This window comes from Suncus etruscus, chromosome 13 (genome assembly GCF_024139225.1).
Source record: "Suncus etruscus isolate mSunEtr1 chromosome 13, mSunEtr1.pri.cur, whole genome shotgun sequence".
Taxonomy (NCBI): Eukaryota; Metazoa; Chordata; class Mammalia; order Eulipotyphla; family Soricidae; genus Suncus; species Suncus etruscus.
In genome coordinates, this window is record NC_064860.1 from 18,683,899 (window position 1) to 18,700,329 (window position 16,431).

A 16,431-nucleotide genomic window follows, 5' to 3' on the forward strand; every position below is an offset into this window, starting at 1 on the left:
TAATGAACTGTCAGATGCCATCTTAACTACTTTAAAACACTCGTGACATTGGTTCATGCACTTTAGAGAGCAATTCTGTAATATGAAATTAATGATAGGTACTCTTTAGGTTGATAAAGGAGACAAAAATGTTCATTGTCGCATTATTTTAGTGAAGTATTAGAAATAATGTAAGTATTACCCAATAGTGGAATGGATTGTATCCTGTAGTTTGCCTGATGCATCCACAATATGGCATCTCACTTAATCCATTGCATATGGTTAGAGCTACATCTCTAATATTATAGCCTTAGAAACTATACACTATCCTGTTGGTCACGTAGAAAAACTCTGGTAGAGTAGAGGCAGAAATTATAAAGGTTTGAGTTTCAGGAAGTTGTCTGACTTCCATATTAACTGTAATACAGATTTAGAAAAAAATTGCAGAAGTTATTTTCACCTGAAGGATTAACTTTAACATAACAGATCAGAATATAGTCACAATTTCTGTGCTCATTCTCAATCATAATTTTCTACCTTTCCCATAAAAATGATCACTACTGGTTTTTTAATTATCCAGAATTGAGTGTCAAGGTAAAATGCTATAAATTAAAAATTAATTACTTATGGGGCCGGAGAGATAGCATGGAGGTAAGGCGTTTGCCTTTCATGCAGGAGGTCATCGGTTCGAATCCCGGCGCCCCGTATGGTCCCCTGTGCCTGCCAGGAGCAATTTCTGAGCCTGGAGCCAGGAATAACCCCTGAGCACTGCCAGGTGTGACCCAAAAACCAAAAAAAAAAAAAAATTTAATTACTTTATATGGTCAAGTCATAGTTATCTTTCCTACTTTGTCTCTTAATAGAGATGATTTATCACTTTAGTCGCTTCATGTTTAAGTTGAAAAGCATCTAAAGACTGTTGCCAATTCATTTTTTTCAGGAGCATCTGCAGTGGAGGGTTCAAAGAAAACTGATACTGAAGAGAGACCAAGAACAACACTCATTATCTGTCCACTTTCTGTCTTAAGCAACTGGATTGTAAGTTTTGAAAGCTGCTTATAAAGTATAATAAAATTTATATTTGTCATAATAAATACTGGGGGCCAGAGGAATATAGTACAGTGGCAAGAGCATTTATTTGCCTCTCATATAGTTGATCACTGGCACCCCGTATATTCCCCCTGAACACAGCAGTGATCCCTTTGTTCAGAGCCAAGAATAAGCCTGAACACCCCTGATTGTATGCTGCCAGCCCCCTCCCCCAAAAACAAAATTTGAAATATTGTTGAAGTAGGAGACAGATGCTTAGTCAGTGCTCAGTGCCTTATATCTTTATTCAAGTAATTATTTATTGGGTATATTTACTGTGTTTGATTTATAGTAGAGAAATATTACTTGCTGTCATGAGATCTGGCTTATATTTTTCCTCTTCCATTTCTTTCCCTCAAAGTATTAGAACTTCGCTAATAAGTATTTTTATATTTTGTAACATATAGTGAGCTCCTACGTTCTTGGTTTCTCCTTGAGCCCTTTTCATATATATTTTACATGTAATACTACTACTGTTATTATCATATTTGCTGGAGTATAAGACGACACCTAATTTTGCAGTTAAAACATAGGTTTAGGCCTATATTCGCTGAATCAGAACGTTTCTGTGCTGCAACTGTATGTACCACAGTGAGCCAATCACAGCAAGCAAAGGTTCAAAGGTTATACCGTAATAGACTTCCTCTCTGACTCTGGCCAATCTGAGCAGGCTTTTTACAGTGTAGATTCGGGTCCAGAACATTGTCTAATTTGCATGCATCAAAAGCCTGCTTGGATTGGCTGTTAGAGAGGCATCCAAGCAGCCTTGCAGTGATTGGTCCCTCATCATAGGTACTTTTTCTGGCAATTCCCTGGTGGCGTCAGTTAATCTCCCCCACTACATGAACCAAACAACACCCCATCCTCGGACCCTAGCACTGAACCACCAACACGGTTAGCTGGGTTTTGCCAAAAGTGGCCCCCAGATCTCCTGAGTACTGTTTGGGAGCCCTCAAGAAAGAGATTTGGAAACTGCGGCCTGATTTTTTTGTTTCGTTTATCGGCATGTTGAAACATTTTTCGAGATACACTCGGCATATAAGACGACCCCCGTTTTCGGTTGACTTTTTTTTGTTTCAAAAGTTATCTTATATACCGGAAAATACGGTATATATATATATGTATGTATGTATGTATTTTTTTTTTTATTTTTTGTTTTTGGGTCACGCCCGCCAGTGCTCAGGAGTTACTCCTGGCTCTACGCTCAGAAATCACTCCTGGCAGGCTCGGGACCATATGACCCACCAGGATTCGAATCACTGACCTTCTGTATGCAAGGCAAACGCTTTATCTTCATGCTATTTCTCTGGCCAGGGATATAACTGGAATGGCTTAATTTTTTTTGTTTGTTGTTTTTGGGTCACACCTGGCAGCGCTCAGGGGTTACTCCTGGCTCTATGCTCAGAAATCGCTCTTGGCAGGCTCAGGGGACCATATGGGATGCCGGGATTCGAACCATCGACCTTCTGCATGTAAGGCAAACGCCTTACCTCCATGCTATCTCTCCGGTCCCATGGAATGGCTTAATTATTATCTTAAAATATTTTAGATTTTTTTTTTTTTTTTTTAGGGTTTCTTTTTGTTTTTGGTTTGGGGGCTATACATGGGCTGTGTTCAGGTTACTCCTGGTTCTGTACTCAGGAATCACTCCTGCAGATTCGATTCCTGTAGATTCTGGAGACTATATGGGATGCCTAGTAATCAACCTAGGTCTGCTGCTTGCAAAGCAAACATTGTACTGTTGTTCGGGCCTCTAGCTGGTTTTTTTTTATTTTCCTATCTATAAACAAAGTGACTACACATTGGGTCTGACAAAATTATATATTACCAGGACCAGAGTGATAGCACAGCAAGGGCATTTGCCTTGCACGCTGCCAACCCGGAATAGACCCGGGCTCAATCCCCGACATCCTATATGGTCTCCTTAGCCTGCCAGGAGCAGTTTGTGAATGCAGAGCCAGGAATAACCCCTGAGCGCTGCTGGTGTGGCCCAAAAACAAAACTACATATTATTGTTTTGTATATGCTAGGTTTTTCTTACATAAGGTATTAGTATCGTTTATTATTGCTGTTCTGGTTGTGGGGAATATGATCTTTTTTTTTTCCCTTATTTTTTTGTTTTTATTTTTGTTTTTTGGGCCATACCCAGCAGTGCTCAGGGGTTACTCCTGGCTGTCTGCTCAGAAATAGCTCCTGGCAGGCACGGGGCACCATATGGGACACCGAGATTTGAACCAACCACCTTTGGTTCTGGATCGGCTGCTTGCAAGGCAAACGCCGCTGTGCTATCTCTCCAGGCCCGGGGAATATGATCTATAAAATTCTAAGAATTGATTGTGGGGCCAGAGAGAACATGGAGGTAAAGCATTTGCCTTGCATGCAGGACAGTGGTTCTAATCCCAGCATCCCATATGGTCCCCTGAGCCTGCCAGGAGTGATTTCTGACTGTAGAGCCAGGAGAAACACAAGTGCTGCCAGGTGTGACCCAACCCCCAACCCCCCAAAAAAAGAATTGATTGTGACACTAACCAGGAGTGTACTTTTTTTACACATGTATAAAATGTACCACTAATTTGCTTATTAAAAATGTTTCTTTTATTTTTATAGGATCAGTTTGGACAGCATATTAAATCAGATGTACACTTGAATTTTTATGTTTATTATGGTTCTGATCGTATTAGAGATCCAGCCTTGCTTTCAAAACAGGATATTGTTTTGACTACATATAATATTTTAACTCATGACTATGGGGTGAGTATGTTGAAACAGATTCTTTTCAAATATTGAGATTTAGGGTTTCCATTCTTCCTTTCTCTCCTTTAAAGAATTGAAAGTTAAAATTTTTATTTGAACTACTTAACAATGTGAGTATAATGTTTTACAATCTGGGGAATTTTTAGCAGTAATTTTAGTCTTTAAGGTTTTGTACATGAAATTCACAAATTGCCTAGTCTGTTTTGAGGTTTAATTTATATTTTCCTATATTCCTGTTATGAAATAGAAATATTTTATGTTTTTCAAAATATCTCATCAAATGTCACTCTCTTTTTTTTTTTTTTTTTTTTTTTTTTTGCCACACCCGGTTGTTCTCAGGGGTTATTCCTGACTATCTGCTCAGAAATCGATTCTAGCAGGCACCGGGGTCCATATGGGATGCTGGGATTCGAACCACCATTGGTCCTGGGTTGGCTGCTTGCAAAGCATATGCCCTACCGCTGTACTATCTCTTTGGCCCAAAATGCCACTCTGCTGATAGGAAGAGTTTATTCTTTTACTTATTTCATTGGGGGTTTGGGGGAAGGTGGGCCATACCTGCTCAGGTGTTACTCCTGGCTCTGCACTCAGAAATCACTTCTGGCAGGTTCGCGGGACCATCTGGGATGCTAGGGATCAAACTGGGTCGGTCCTGGGTCAGCTGTGTGCAAAGCAAATGCCCTACTGCTATGCTATCACTCCAGCTCCAGGAAGAGTTTATTTTTTATGTTAAAACATAAATAACTGTTATTAACATTTAGATTATTTTATCAGCTATGATTTTTACAGTTTATTTTTGTTTTGGTACCACACTGCACAGTGCTCAGAGATTACTCTTGGATATGCTCAGGAGACCATATAATGGTATACTGAGGATGGAACTTGGGTCTTCCGCATTCAAGACAAAAACGTCCTAACAACTGTACTGTCACTCTAGACCCAGATTTTTATAGTTTTAATGAGGTTGAATAACTTAGTATGAATCTACATCTCAAAGAAAAGTTAAGACTGTGGGTTTAAATGCTAAGATGTTCAGCTACTTCACAACTTGATAAATTAATTTTTTATATAAAGTGAATCAAAATATTGCAAGTATAAGGATGTCACTCAGTGGTAGAGTGTACATGCTTTGAATATATGAAGCCCTTTGTTCCTTTCCTAGCATGTTGTCACATAAAATTTCATTAGCTTGTGAGTATTGAATAAAGTTTCATTGAAATAGTACCCATGATGTTAAAGAATCAAAACAACTTATGTATCTGATCTCATAAAATGTCTTTAATTTTCTTTATTTGTATGAAACATTTCAGACGAAAGGTGATAGTCCATTGCATAGTATAAGGTGGCTGAGAGTGATCCTGGATGAAGGACATGCTATTCGAAACCCCAATGCTCAACAGACAAAAGCTGTACTTGATTTAGAATCAGACAGAAGATGGGTATTGACAGGTAATGAAAGCAGTATATATTAGAAAAAAATTTAATTCCAACTATGTATCACTTATGTATGTTAGATAACTTAAAATTTTAAGTAGCTATTATAAATCCCAAACTTATCATGGAATAATAGAATATTTTTATGTTGCTAGCAATATTTAAGTTGTAATATATGGAATAACGATAGATTATTCTTAAACATTAGAGATTTTTTTTTCTTTTAAAAATTTAATTAGGGGCCAGAGAGATAGCACAGCGGTAGGGCATTTGCCTACTTTGAGAAACTCTATGCCATTAAAAATGAGAACCTGGGGGCCGGGTGGTGGCGCTAGAAGTAAGTTGCCTGCCTTGCCTGCGCTAGCCTTGGACGTACTGTGGTTCGATCCCCCGGTGTCCCATATGGTCCCCCAAGCCAGGAGCAACTTCTGAGCTCATAGCCAGGAGTAACCCCTGAACGTTACCGGGTGTGGCCCAAAAACCAAAAAAAATAAAAATAAAAGAGAACCTGGAAGAAATGGATAAATTCTTGGACTCTTATAGTCTTCCACGGTTGAATGAAGAGGATGTAGCTGCATGCAAGGCAAATCGCTCCACTGCTGTGCTATCTCTCCAGCCCCTGTGTACATGGTTTTTATTTTATTTTACTTTATTTTTGTGTGTATCTGTGCATGGTTTTTTTGTTTTGTTTTGGGCCCACATCCATTGGTGCTCCGAACTTACTCCTGGCTCTGCTCAGGGATCACTTCAGGTGGGCTTGGCGGACTATATAAATTATTGGGAATTGGGGCTGGAGAGATAGCAAGGAGGTAAGGCGTTTGCCTTTCATGCAGAATGTCATCAGTTTAAATCCGGCTTCCCATATGGTCCCCCATGCCTGCCAGGAGCAATTTCTGAGCATGGAGCTAGGAGATTCCCCTGAGCACTGATGGGTGTGACCCAAAAACTACCAAAAGAAAAAAAAAGTAAATTATTGGGAATTGAACCCTTGTCAAAGGAAGTTTTTTTCATGCTGTGCTCTCTGGTTCCTAGAGTACCCATTTTCAAGTTTTGTTGTCTCTGGTCAGGTCAGATGGATATTCTAATTAGATACTTTATTACAGGTTATAACAGTTTCTTATTATTTTAGGTACTCCGATCCAGAATTCTTTGAAGGATTTGTGGTCTCTTCTTTCTTTTTTAAAACTTAAACCATTTATAGATAGAGAATGGTGGCATAGAACAATACAGCGCCCTGTTACAATGGGAGATGAAGGAGGACTTAGGTAAGTAACATAACAAGCTGATTGATACTACCAATAAAAAGTTAATAGCAGTCTGAAGCAGTTTCTTTTTTTTTTTTTTTTTGGGCCACACCTGGTGCCGCTTAGCCGTTACTCTTGGCTATGCACTCAGAAATCGCTCCTGGCTTGGGGGACCATATGGGACAGCTGCAGTCTGTCTTAGGTCAGCTGTGAGCAGGCAAACACCTTACCGCTGCGCCACCGCTCTGTCCCCCTTAATGAAGGCTTTACAGCATTGAGTCAGAAACTTTTTTCCTGCTGTCGATTCTGATGAGCAGATACCACTAATTCAGATTACAACAGTTTACTTGATTCTTTAGAATTGAAGTGAATTGTTAAACATTGTATTTATATTTTAGTGACGGGGAAAATTTTTTATTAACATTTTAAAAACATTTGGTTTCAGGGGCCGAGAGAGCACAGTGGTAGGGCATTTACCTTTCATGCAGCCAACCCAGGAGGGACCTGGTTTGATTCCTGGCATCCCATATAGTCACTCAGCCTGCCGGGGGTGATTTCTGAGTGCAAAGCCAGGAGTAACCCCTGAGCACCACCACTAGTTGTGGCCCAGAAACCAATCAATAAATAACGTTTAAAAAAGAAAATATTTGTTTTCTGAAAATGAATTGATGTTGGGCTATACCAAACAGCGCTGAGTTTACTACTTGCTCTTGGTTTAGTGATTACCCCAATCATTGGTGCTTAGGATCAGCCTGGGGTTGGTTGGCACTTTAACCCCTCTATCTCTCTGGTCCCAGGAGAAAAGGATTTTTAAAAAAGTACTTATATGCTTCGTTCTTTTCCCTGATATTGAAAAGAAAATTAATGTAAAGGTTGCAGAACTTTGAAGACATTTTTTTCTTGTTATGAATTAATCATATCATAGTTTTATATTTTGATCTGTTAAAAGTATTAGCAAGACACCTGTTTTTTTCACATTACTGAAGTTTTTTGAAGTTAGGTATTACATTTTCAGGTATTTATGATGGTTTAGTATAATGATAGCCTTATGTTTCAATAGGTGTTTAAGAATCTTATTTAGATGTTTAACAAATAATTGGTTCAGTTTGAAAGTTGAGATGAAAGTTCATTTAGTGCTTACTTCAGCTGCACATATACAAAATTGGAATGATACTGAGATTATCATGGCTGCAAGAATAACATGCAAATTCTTAAGTGTCCCCTTTTTTCATTCTAAGGATTTCAATAATTCGTCATGTGAATAAGTATTTTGGTTCCAAAAAATTACTAAATAAAATAAAATGGGGAGGAAAGCTTAAAAATAAGAATGGGAAAATTTCAGTGCATTTCCTGCTGTAATTTTTTGTACATATATTTCTGTGATTATCAGGTTTTATGGAACCCCAAACAATGAATTTTTATTGAACTTTACTAAGATTCTAATACTAACAATAAAATATTTGCTATTGTATTCAGAAATAATCACATAGTTTTTTTTTCTTAACTAGGCGTTTACAGTCTCTAATTAAAAATATTACACTTAGAAGAACAAAGACAAGCAAAATTAAAGGAAAACCTGTTTTGGAGTTACCAGAACGTAAAATATTTATTCAGCACATTACACTTTCAGATGAAGAGAGAAAGATTTATCAGTCAGTGAAAAATGAAGGAAGAGCCACTATTGGAAGGTATGGAAAAAAATACTATCCTTTTTGTAACAAATTTTATGTTGTTTTAAGTTTTTCCCATTTAATGGTGGTTATTTTTAAGATATTAACAATGAAGTGTATAGTGTAAAAAGATACTTGCTTCTCTATTTAAACTACTTTTTTAAAATTTTATTTTATTGAAACCATTGTGATCTACAAAGTCCTTATAGTTGAATTTCAGGTATTTCAGGGCCATTCCCACCACCAGTGTTGACCTCCTCCTACCAGAGTGCTTACTATACCACCACTCTTTGTCCCGTCCTGTCAGTATAATAGGTCCATTTAAGTTAAGATTGTTAAAGTTCAATATTTAAACTATTTTTTAACAGTTAATAGTTAAAAGTGAATGGAATATTGTAATTCACTAATTCCTTAAGAAAAACATGAAGTTAACATGTAATGATACATTTCAATCAAAATATCTTCCTTGTGGGGCCGGAGCAGTGGCAAAAGCGGTAGGGTGTTTACCTTGCATGCGCTGACTTGCGATGGACCGCAGTTCAATTCCCAAGCATCCCATATGGTCCACGAGCGATTTCTGAGTGCTTAGCCAGAAGTAACCCCTGTCACCAGGTGTGGCCCAAAAACCATAAAGAAACCCCACAAAAAAAAAAAAAAAAACCTTCCTAAGTTGAGCTCCTTGGCTTATGTTCTAGTATGAATGCTGTGTCCATAGGTTTTTCTGAAAACACAGCAGATCTAGGTGTTACCGTATTCAACTTACTTTCCATTGTGTAAAACTTGTTCAGTGAAGTTCAAGCCTACCACCATGCATTTATTTTGTGTTTCATGCATAAGAGAAGTTAGTTTTCCTCTTAGGAGCATTCAGTTTTGCAAAATGTACTATTTGGACTTTTTATTTTTTGCGGGGGGTCACACCCGGCAGTGCTCAGGGGCCACTCCTGGCTCCACACTCAGAAATCACTCCTGGCAGGCACGGGGGACCATATGGGATGCCGGGTTCGAACCACTGTTCTTCTGCATGCAAGGCAAACATCTTACCTCCATGCTATCTCTTCGGCCCCACTATTTGGAGTTTTTGTGATCAGTATATCTTCAGATTTCCTACTCGAATTTCAGTTAGCACCCATTTCTCTATAGATTGCTTTATAAACACTAGTAAATACAGTTATGTTAGTTTGATTTTATTGTCTAATTTGGTTTGTTTATAGATACATTAGTTTTTCTGTCTTTTTGTTTTGATTTCCAGTGATGTGAACAATGTCATTTTTATTCCTACTATTTGAGAATTGGAAGTATTGAAAGAATTTAGAGGCACTCATAATTAACATTCATAATTAACATTTTTACCTATAGGTACTTTAATGAAGGGACTGTCCTTGCACACTATGCAGATGTTCTGGGTCTTTTGCTTAGATTGCGGCAGATTTGTTGTCATACTCACCTTCTGACAAATGCAGTGTCTTCTAGTGGTTCATCAGGTAAGTGTGATTACTTTATACCATTGCATATTTATATTAGGTTGAGAAATTTTTTAGATAGTCTAAATTTACCGTATTCTTTCAAAAGAACATGGATCTTAGTGTAGGAATCAATTGGGAATATATCCTAAAATCACTGGCCACAGTAAAGTCAAGATTTTCAGTTATATTCTTAGGTGAAAGGAAATGATGCTATATGATGACCTTCCTATATAAGGTATATCGTAATGGCTGGCTAATGTTTTAGTTTCTGGATTTTCCTTTAAATTTCCAGTTTAAACTATACATTTTATTGCAGTGGATATAGAGAAATGCTGGAGATTCCCCAAGCAAAACTTTTCCTTATATAGGGAAGATTAATCTGCCTTGCCATAGTACAAATCTTGCTCTGAAATTAATTTTTCAGCCTTTTCTTTAGGAAATGATACCCCTGAAGAATTGCAAAAGAAGTTAATAAGGAAAATGAAGTTAATTCTGAGCTCAGGTTCTGATGAAGAATGTGCAATTTGCTTGGACTCTTTAACGGTTCCTGTCATAACGCGTTGTGCACATGTCTTTTGCAAGCCCTGTATTTGCCAAGTCATTCAGAATGAGCAGGTTAGTTTTTTGCATAGTACATATTTAGTGTTTGATGGAATGTGTTAAGGAAATATAAGTCCAACAGACTTTCTAAAGGATTTCCCATGTTTACAGTTTTGCATATGATTGGAAAACATTATTTTGTTTTTGTTTTTGTTTCTTGGACCACACTGTCAGTGTTCAGGGGGTTATTCCTGGCTCTGGACTCAGAAATCATTCCTGTTAGTCTCAGGGTTTGAACTTGGGTTGGTCACATGCCGGGCAAAGTGCCTTAGCCATTATTCTATCATTCTAGCCCCCAAATTAAGACATTTTGGAGGTTGTGTTTCAGTCTCACTACCTTAATTTCTCTGGCTACCTCTTAATCTCTGAAGAGATCAGTGATGTATTTGGAATTTGGTATATATAGTTATTTATTATTAGATAACCTTAGTATATTAACATATATTAACATATCTTGGTACTAAGAAAAGCATCCTATATTATTTTAAGTGAACCTTATTGAATATAACAAAACTAGAATGGCTTTTTGTTTGGTTTGGGGTCCACATCTGATAGTGCTCCTGTCTTATTCATGAGTCTGTGTTCAGAGATGACCATTGTCGGGTCAGGTGATCATTTATGGTACGAGGGATCAAACCCATGTTAAAATGTCCAAATCTGGGGCTATAGAGGTAGGGCATTTGCCTTGCATGCAGAAGGATGGTGGCTCAAATCCCGGCATCCCATATGGCAGGGATCTCAAACTCGCAGCCCACGGGCCATTTGCGGCCCTCCGTACAACATTTCTGTGGCCTGCCCTAGAGGAATCTTGTTTTGTTTTAGTTGTTTGGGTCACCCCCCAAAGTTCAAGGCTTACTACTGACTTTGCTCTCAAGGATCGCACTGACACTTCCTCCTGCGGCCCCCAGGTAAATTGTGTTTGAGACCCCTGCCATATGGTCCACCAATCCTGTCGGGAGCAATTTCTGAGCATAGAGCCAGGAGTAAACCCTGAGCACTGCCAGGCGTGACCCCAAAACCAAAAAAAAAAAAGTCCAAATTTAAGAGCTATAATATCAAGTCAGCCGAGGAATGACTTTATAGATCACTTGATCACTTTTCTTTTTTTTTTTTTTTTTTGTTTTTTGTTTTTTGTTTTTTTTCAGGCCACACCTGTTTGATGCTCAGGGGTCACTCCTGGCTAAGCGCTCATAAATTGCCCTGGCTTGGGGGGACCATATGGGACACCGGGGGATCGAACCTTGGCTAGCGCTTGCAAGGCAGACACCTTACCTCTAGCGCCACCTCTCTGGCCCCATAGATCACTTCTTTCCATAAAATAATTCAAGCTAATGTGCTTTATTGTAGTTAGGTTCAAAAATACACTTTAAAAAATTGTTTTTAATTGCACATGCTTTTGTTCTCTTGTTAACGTGTTCTGTATCACATACATCAGAATACTGTCAGAAATTTCAGCATGTACAGATTTATTTTAAATGGTTGCGTTAATAAAAGGTTAAAAAATATCTAGAAATACAGATGTTATAGTACTTTGTAAATGTTTGGCAAATTTGTATTTGTTCTGACAAACTTGTACTTATTCATTTTTATTATGCTAGCCACATGCTAAATGCCCTTTATGCAGAAATGATATACATGGAGATAATTTACTAGAATGTCCTCCTGAAGAATTGTCATGTGATACTGAGAAAAAAAACAATACAGAATGGACATCCAGTTCAAAGGTAAAATAATTTTTCTTTATTTCCCTTTTATTTGTTGGGGGCACACCCAGCAGCGCTTAGAGGTTACTCTTGACTATGGCAGACTTGGGTGACCACACGGATGCTGAGGATCAGCATCAAACATGGTTCTGCCCATGCAAAGCAAATGTTCTATCTAACCTTTGTTATTGCTCTGGTCCCTTTTTTCTTTTTTAATTAAAACCGCACGGGTATAAAGCTATACATAAAAGTATTGTTGAGGCATGCAATATTCCAATACCAATCCTGCCACCAATGTTCTTTTTTCTCTACCAATATCTCCAAGTTCCCTTTCAACCCCCAGCTGTACCCCCATGGCAGGTATATAACAAATTTATTTTATATTATTTACTCCCATAAAAAACTTGAATGGAATTATCAATAAAAGTCTGTGATGATTGTTTTTAACCTTTTTTTTTTGGGGGGGGGGACACACCCGGCGTTGCTCAGGGGTTACTCCTGGCTGTCTGCTCAGAAATAGCTCCTGGCAGGCACGGGGGACCATATGGGACACCAGGATTTGAACCATCCACCTTTGGTCCTGGATCGGCTGCTTGCAAGGCAAACGCCGCTGTGCTATCTCTCTGGGCCCGTTTTTAACCTTTCTTAATCTAGTAGCAGGCAACCATATGTTTCATTAGTAAGTAGCATAGTCAATTCTACATGTTGGGATTTTTCTCCTATTTTTTATTTTCTCTTTTGTTCATTTTTATAAGATTTTTTATTTTTATTTTTGGGTCACACCCGGCAGTGCTCAGGGGTCACTCCTGGCTCTACACTCAGAAATCGGCCCTAGCAGGCATGGGGACCAAATGGGATGCTGGGATTCGAACCACTGTTTTTCTGGACACAAGGCAAATGCCTTACCTCCATACTATCTCTCCGGCCCCTAAGATTTGTTTTTATAAAAATAGGACCTTTAAGAGAAATTGTAACTTACGACATGAACATGAATATGATTATAATAACCACTACTTAACACTCTAGTTTTGCTCACAACTTTATTCTAACTACTTTTTTTCCTTCCCATTGGAAACAGATAATTCAACTAGTATTTCAACACCAAACACATAACCAGTGTTCCAAGTTTCCCACCCAACTGTCCAAGCCTGTCCCCTTAGCAGGCACAAAATAATTTATATTGGCTACTAGATATATAGTGGTGTTACTAAAGTTATTGTCCAAGGATTTATTGAGTTATTAAGCTAGTTGAGGTGCTTGTTGAGCCTCTGTGCTATTTCTTGCATTGAGCTAAATGGCCTTTATCATCTAATTTTTTGTGTTCCAACCGGGCGCTCAATACCGTGAACATTGAAGATGTTGCATGGCCACATATGATGCTGTGTGCTCCAGTCCATAGTAATGTCAGCCAGATTCAAGCCTCACTTGAAGTGGCAGAGCAGCAGAGGAGCCTTCTTTTTTATTTTTTTGATTAAAAAACAACACAGAACCTTTCATAGTAAGCACTGGAAATGTTTTATTTTACCTGTTTTTAATATGGAGCTAATGGTTGTCCTAATTTTTTTTCCAGATTAATGCACTAATGCATGCATTGGTTGAATTAAGAAAGAACAATCCCAACATAAAAAGTTTAGTTGTTTCTCAGTTTACAACATTCCTGTCTTTAATAGAAACACCACTCAGGTAAGTTCAACAGTGTCTCTTAAGAAGTATGAAAGGGTTTTTTCTCTACAATTTTTGTTTTGGATAGAAAAAATAATTGTGCCTTGCCAGTTCAATTCATTTCATCTATCTAAATTAGGCTTGAGGTGAAGTAGAAGTGTCTTTCCAGGGTTTACTAAATGCAGGGTAAATAAAGGTTTAAAAAAATAGAATAAAATAGTCTTGAGTTACCGATAAACATTTTCTAGCAGCATAAAGGTTTTCAGTTAAATCCTTAAATTATGTGGGAAATGGGGCCGGGCGGTGGCGCTAAAGGTAAGGTGCCTGCCTTGCCTGCGCTAACCTTGGACGGACCGCGGTTCGATCCCCCGGTGTCCCATATGGTCCCCCAAGCCAGGAGCAACTTCTGAGCACATAGCCAGGATTAACCCCTGAGCGTTACTAGGTGTGGCCCAAAAACCAAAAAAAAAAAAAAAAAAAAAAAAATTATGTGGGAAATGTTGACTGCAAAACCTGATAGAGAAGTCATCAGTCAGTAAATTAGTCATCAGTCACTAAGTAAATGAGTGAAAGAACTGATTGAGTCAAGAAATTGGTCATTTAACATGTACATTAACAAGAGTTATCCCCTCCCCACCCCCCTTAGAGCCTCTGGATTTGTGTTTACTCGTTTGGATGGTTCCATGGCCCAGAAGAAAAGAGTTGAATCCATTCAGTGTTTCCAAAACACTGAAGCTGGATCTCCAACTATAATGCTTCTCTCCTTAAAAGCTGGTGGAGTTGGCCTGAATCTCTCTGCAGCTTCTCGAGTATTTTTGATGGATCCAGTAAGTGATTTTGTAAATTTTTGCTATGTTGCCTGTCACTTTAAAACGTTATAAAACAGGAATGGAGATACAGTACCAGAGGCAAGGTGCTGGTCTTGCATGTAGCCAGTTCCAGTTTAAATACCTGGCAACACTTGTTGTCACTCTGAACGCCACTAGAGATCACTCTTGAGCACAGAAGCACTATTGGGTATAGCCCCAGCACCCCTGCCAAAAAAAATCTTACATAACAACTTAGATAGTTTCATAGTTATAATTGAATGTGGAAACTTTTAGGTAAATGTAGAGAATACATTTTTCCCTGGGCTGAAAAAATATTTGTACAAGGGTTAGGTGATTTCGTTTTTGGTTTTTTGTTTTGTTTTGATTTGGGGGTTACATCCAGCGGCACTCAATACTCCTGGCTCTGCGCTATGAAATCGCTCAAATCATGAACATATGGGATGCTGGGGTTCAAAACCATGTCCATTCAGGGTTAGCCGTATACAAGGCAAACGCCCTACCACTGACTACCATTCTAGCCACATAGGTCAGTGGTGGGCAACCTTATTTTTCCAACTGAGCCAAATCTCACCAAAACCACGGTTGAAATTTATTTTGAGAGCCACACAGGGCGCGCACTGACAGAGGCTAGGAGCAGAGTCCTGACTCCTGGAGTGGCCGCCGGGCACACAGAAGAGCCACATGTGGCTCAAGGACCGCGGCTTGCCGATCACTGACATAGGTGATCGCTTTTTATGTGTCTGACCCTGGTTTGATTCCTAGCACCACTTACGGTCCTCAGAACATAACTGGGAATGAACCCTAATCACAGAACTGGGAGTAGTTTCCAAGCATAGAATCAGGTATACCCCAACTAACCCTTCCCATCACAAACCAAAAAAAAAGGCAAAACCAAAAAAAATTTGACCATTTTTAGGATTTTAATACTTTGTGGTCGTTATTTAAAAATTCATGCTAATAGTATTGTTTTAATTAGTATTATAGGTGATTTTTAATTACTAATTTTTTCTTTATAAAATTTTAATTTTATAAACAAGGAGTTAATAATAGTTACTTGATTACAAAATAACTTTTTTGTTGTCTTTGGGCTACACCCTGTGAAGCTCAGGGGTTCCTTCTGGATCTTCACAATTATTCCTGGTGGACACAGGAACCATATGGGATGCTGGGGATTGAACCCATGTTGGCCATGGGTTAAAGGCAAAAAGCCTTGTACTGTTGCTCTGGCCCAATTATAAGATAACCTTTTTTTGAGGGGCGGGGATTCATATCTGGTGGTGTTCAGGTTACTCCTGGCTCTGCGCTCAGAAATTGCCCCTGGCAGGCTCAGGGAACCATATGGGATGTCTGGATGAAGCAAGACCTTAGAAAAAGATTTGATAAAAAGATTATTCATGAAAATCTTTTTTCATGGTTTTAGGTGTATTTTGCTGTTTCACTATAAACTTTAACAGACCTAATTGCTTTTTTTAGTACTACTTGTTACCTATTTTACAGTATCATGAGATAGTATTTGGTTTATGGTAGTCTAGTAGGATATGTATTGTCCATTCACAAGATTTCATTCATAACTGAAAGGATATTTATTGTACTTGAGCTCTTGTTTTGATGGTTTCAAGATGTGATTTGTGACATAATTCAATATATTCACGAAACCTTATGGTTTAATCTTTCAGTTTCAAAGACTCTTAGATATGTTCTTAACATCTATTCTGCAGAATGACCCAAAATTCAAATTAAAATAAGAATTTCTATCTTAGATCTCAAAAGTAAACTCTTAAAGATGAAACTGCCTCAGTCTGACTATGCAGAAAATTTATTATCTATATCTATAGCATTTATGATTTTATTTTCAAATTTCTTGCTGTATTATTTTATTTCCTCCCAAACACTTTATTTTCTACTTCAAAAATGATCCCATATTTAAATTAAAATTTAATGTTTCTTACACATCCATATTTCAAAACCATTAATCTTTCTAGACCAAAGAACTGTTTCAATTA

General features: G+C 38.2%; 1 protein-coding gene across 2 annotated transcripts in view; it reads left to right on the top strand.

Moving 5' to 3' along the window:
* HLTF (helicase like transcription factor) overlaps positions 1-16,431 on the top strand; it is a 46,689-nt gene that overhangs the window by 23,992 nt on the left and 6,266 nt on the right. For both annotated transcript variants that reach the window (XM_049785334.1, XM_049785335.1), the window contains exons 14-23: positions 920-1,017; positions 3,676-3,819; positions 5,133-5,271; positions 6,386-6,521; positions 8,009-8,188; positions 9,527-9,651; positions 10,070-10,248; positions 11,832-11,957; positions 13,507-13,619; positions 14,245-14,425. In XM_049785334.1, coding sequence (XP_049641291.1) covers positions 920-1,017; positions 3,676-3,819; positions 5,133-5,271; positions 6,386-6,521; positions 8,009-8,188; positions 9,527-9,651; positions 10,070-10,248; positions 11,832-11,957; positions 13,507-13,619; positions 14,245-14,425 — 1,421 coding nt within the window. The remainder of the gene's footprint in view (positions 1-919; positions 1,018-3,675; positions 3,820-5,132; positions 5,272-6,385; positions 6,522-8,008; positions 8,189-9,526; positions 9,652-10,069; positions 10,249-11,831; positions 11,958-13,506; positions 13,620-14,244; positions 14,426-16,431) is intronic.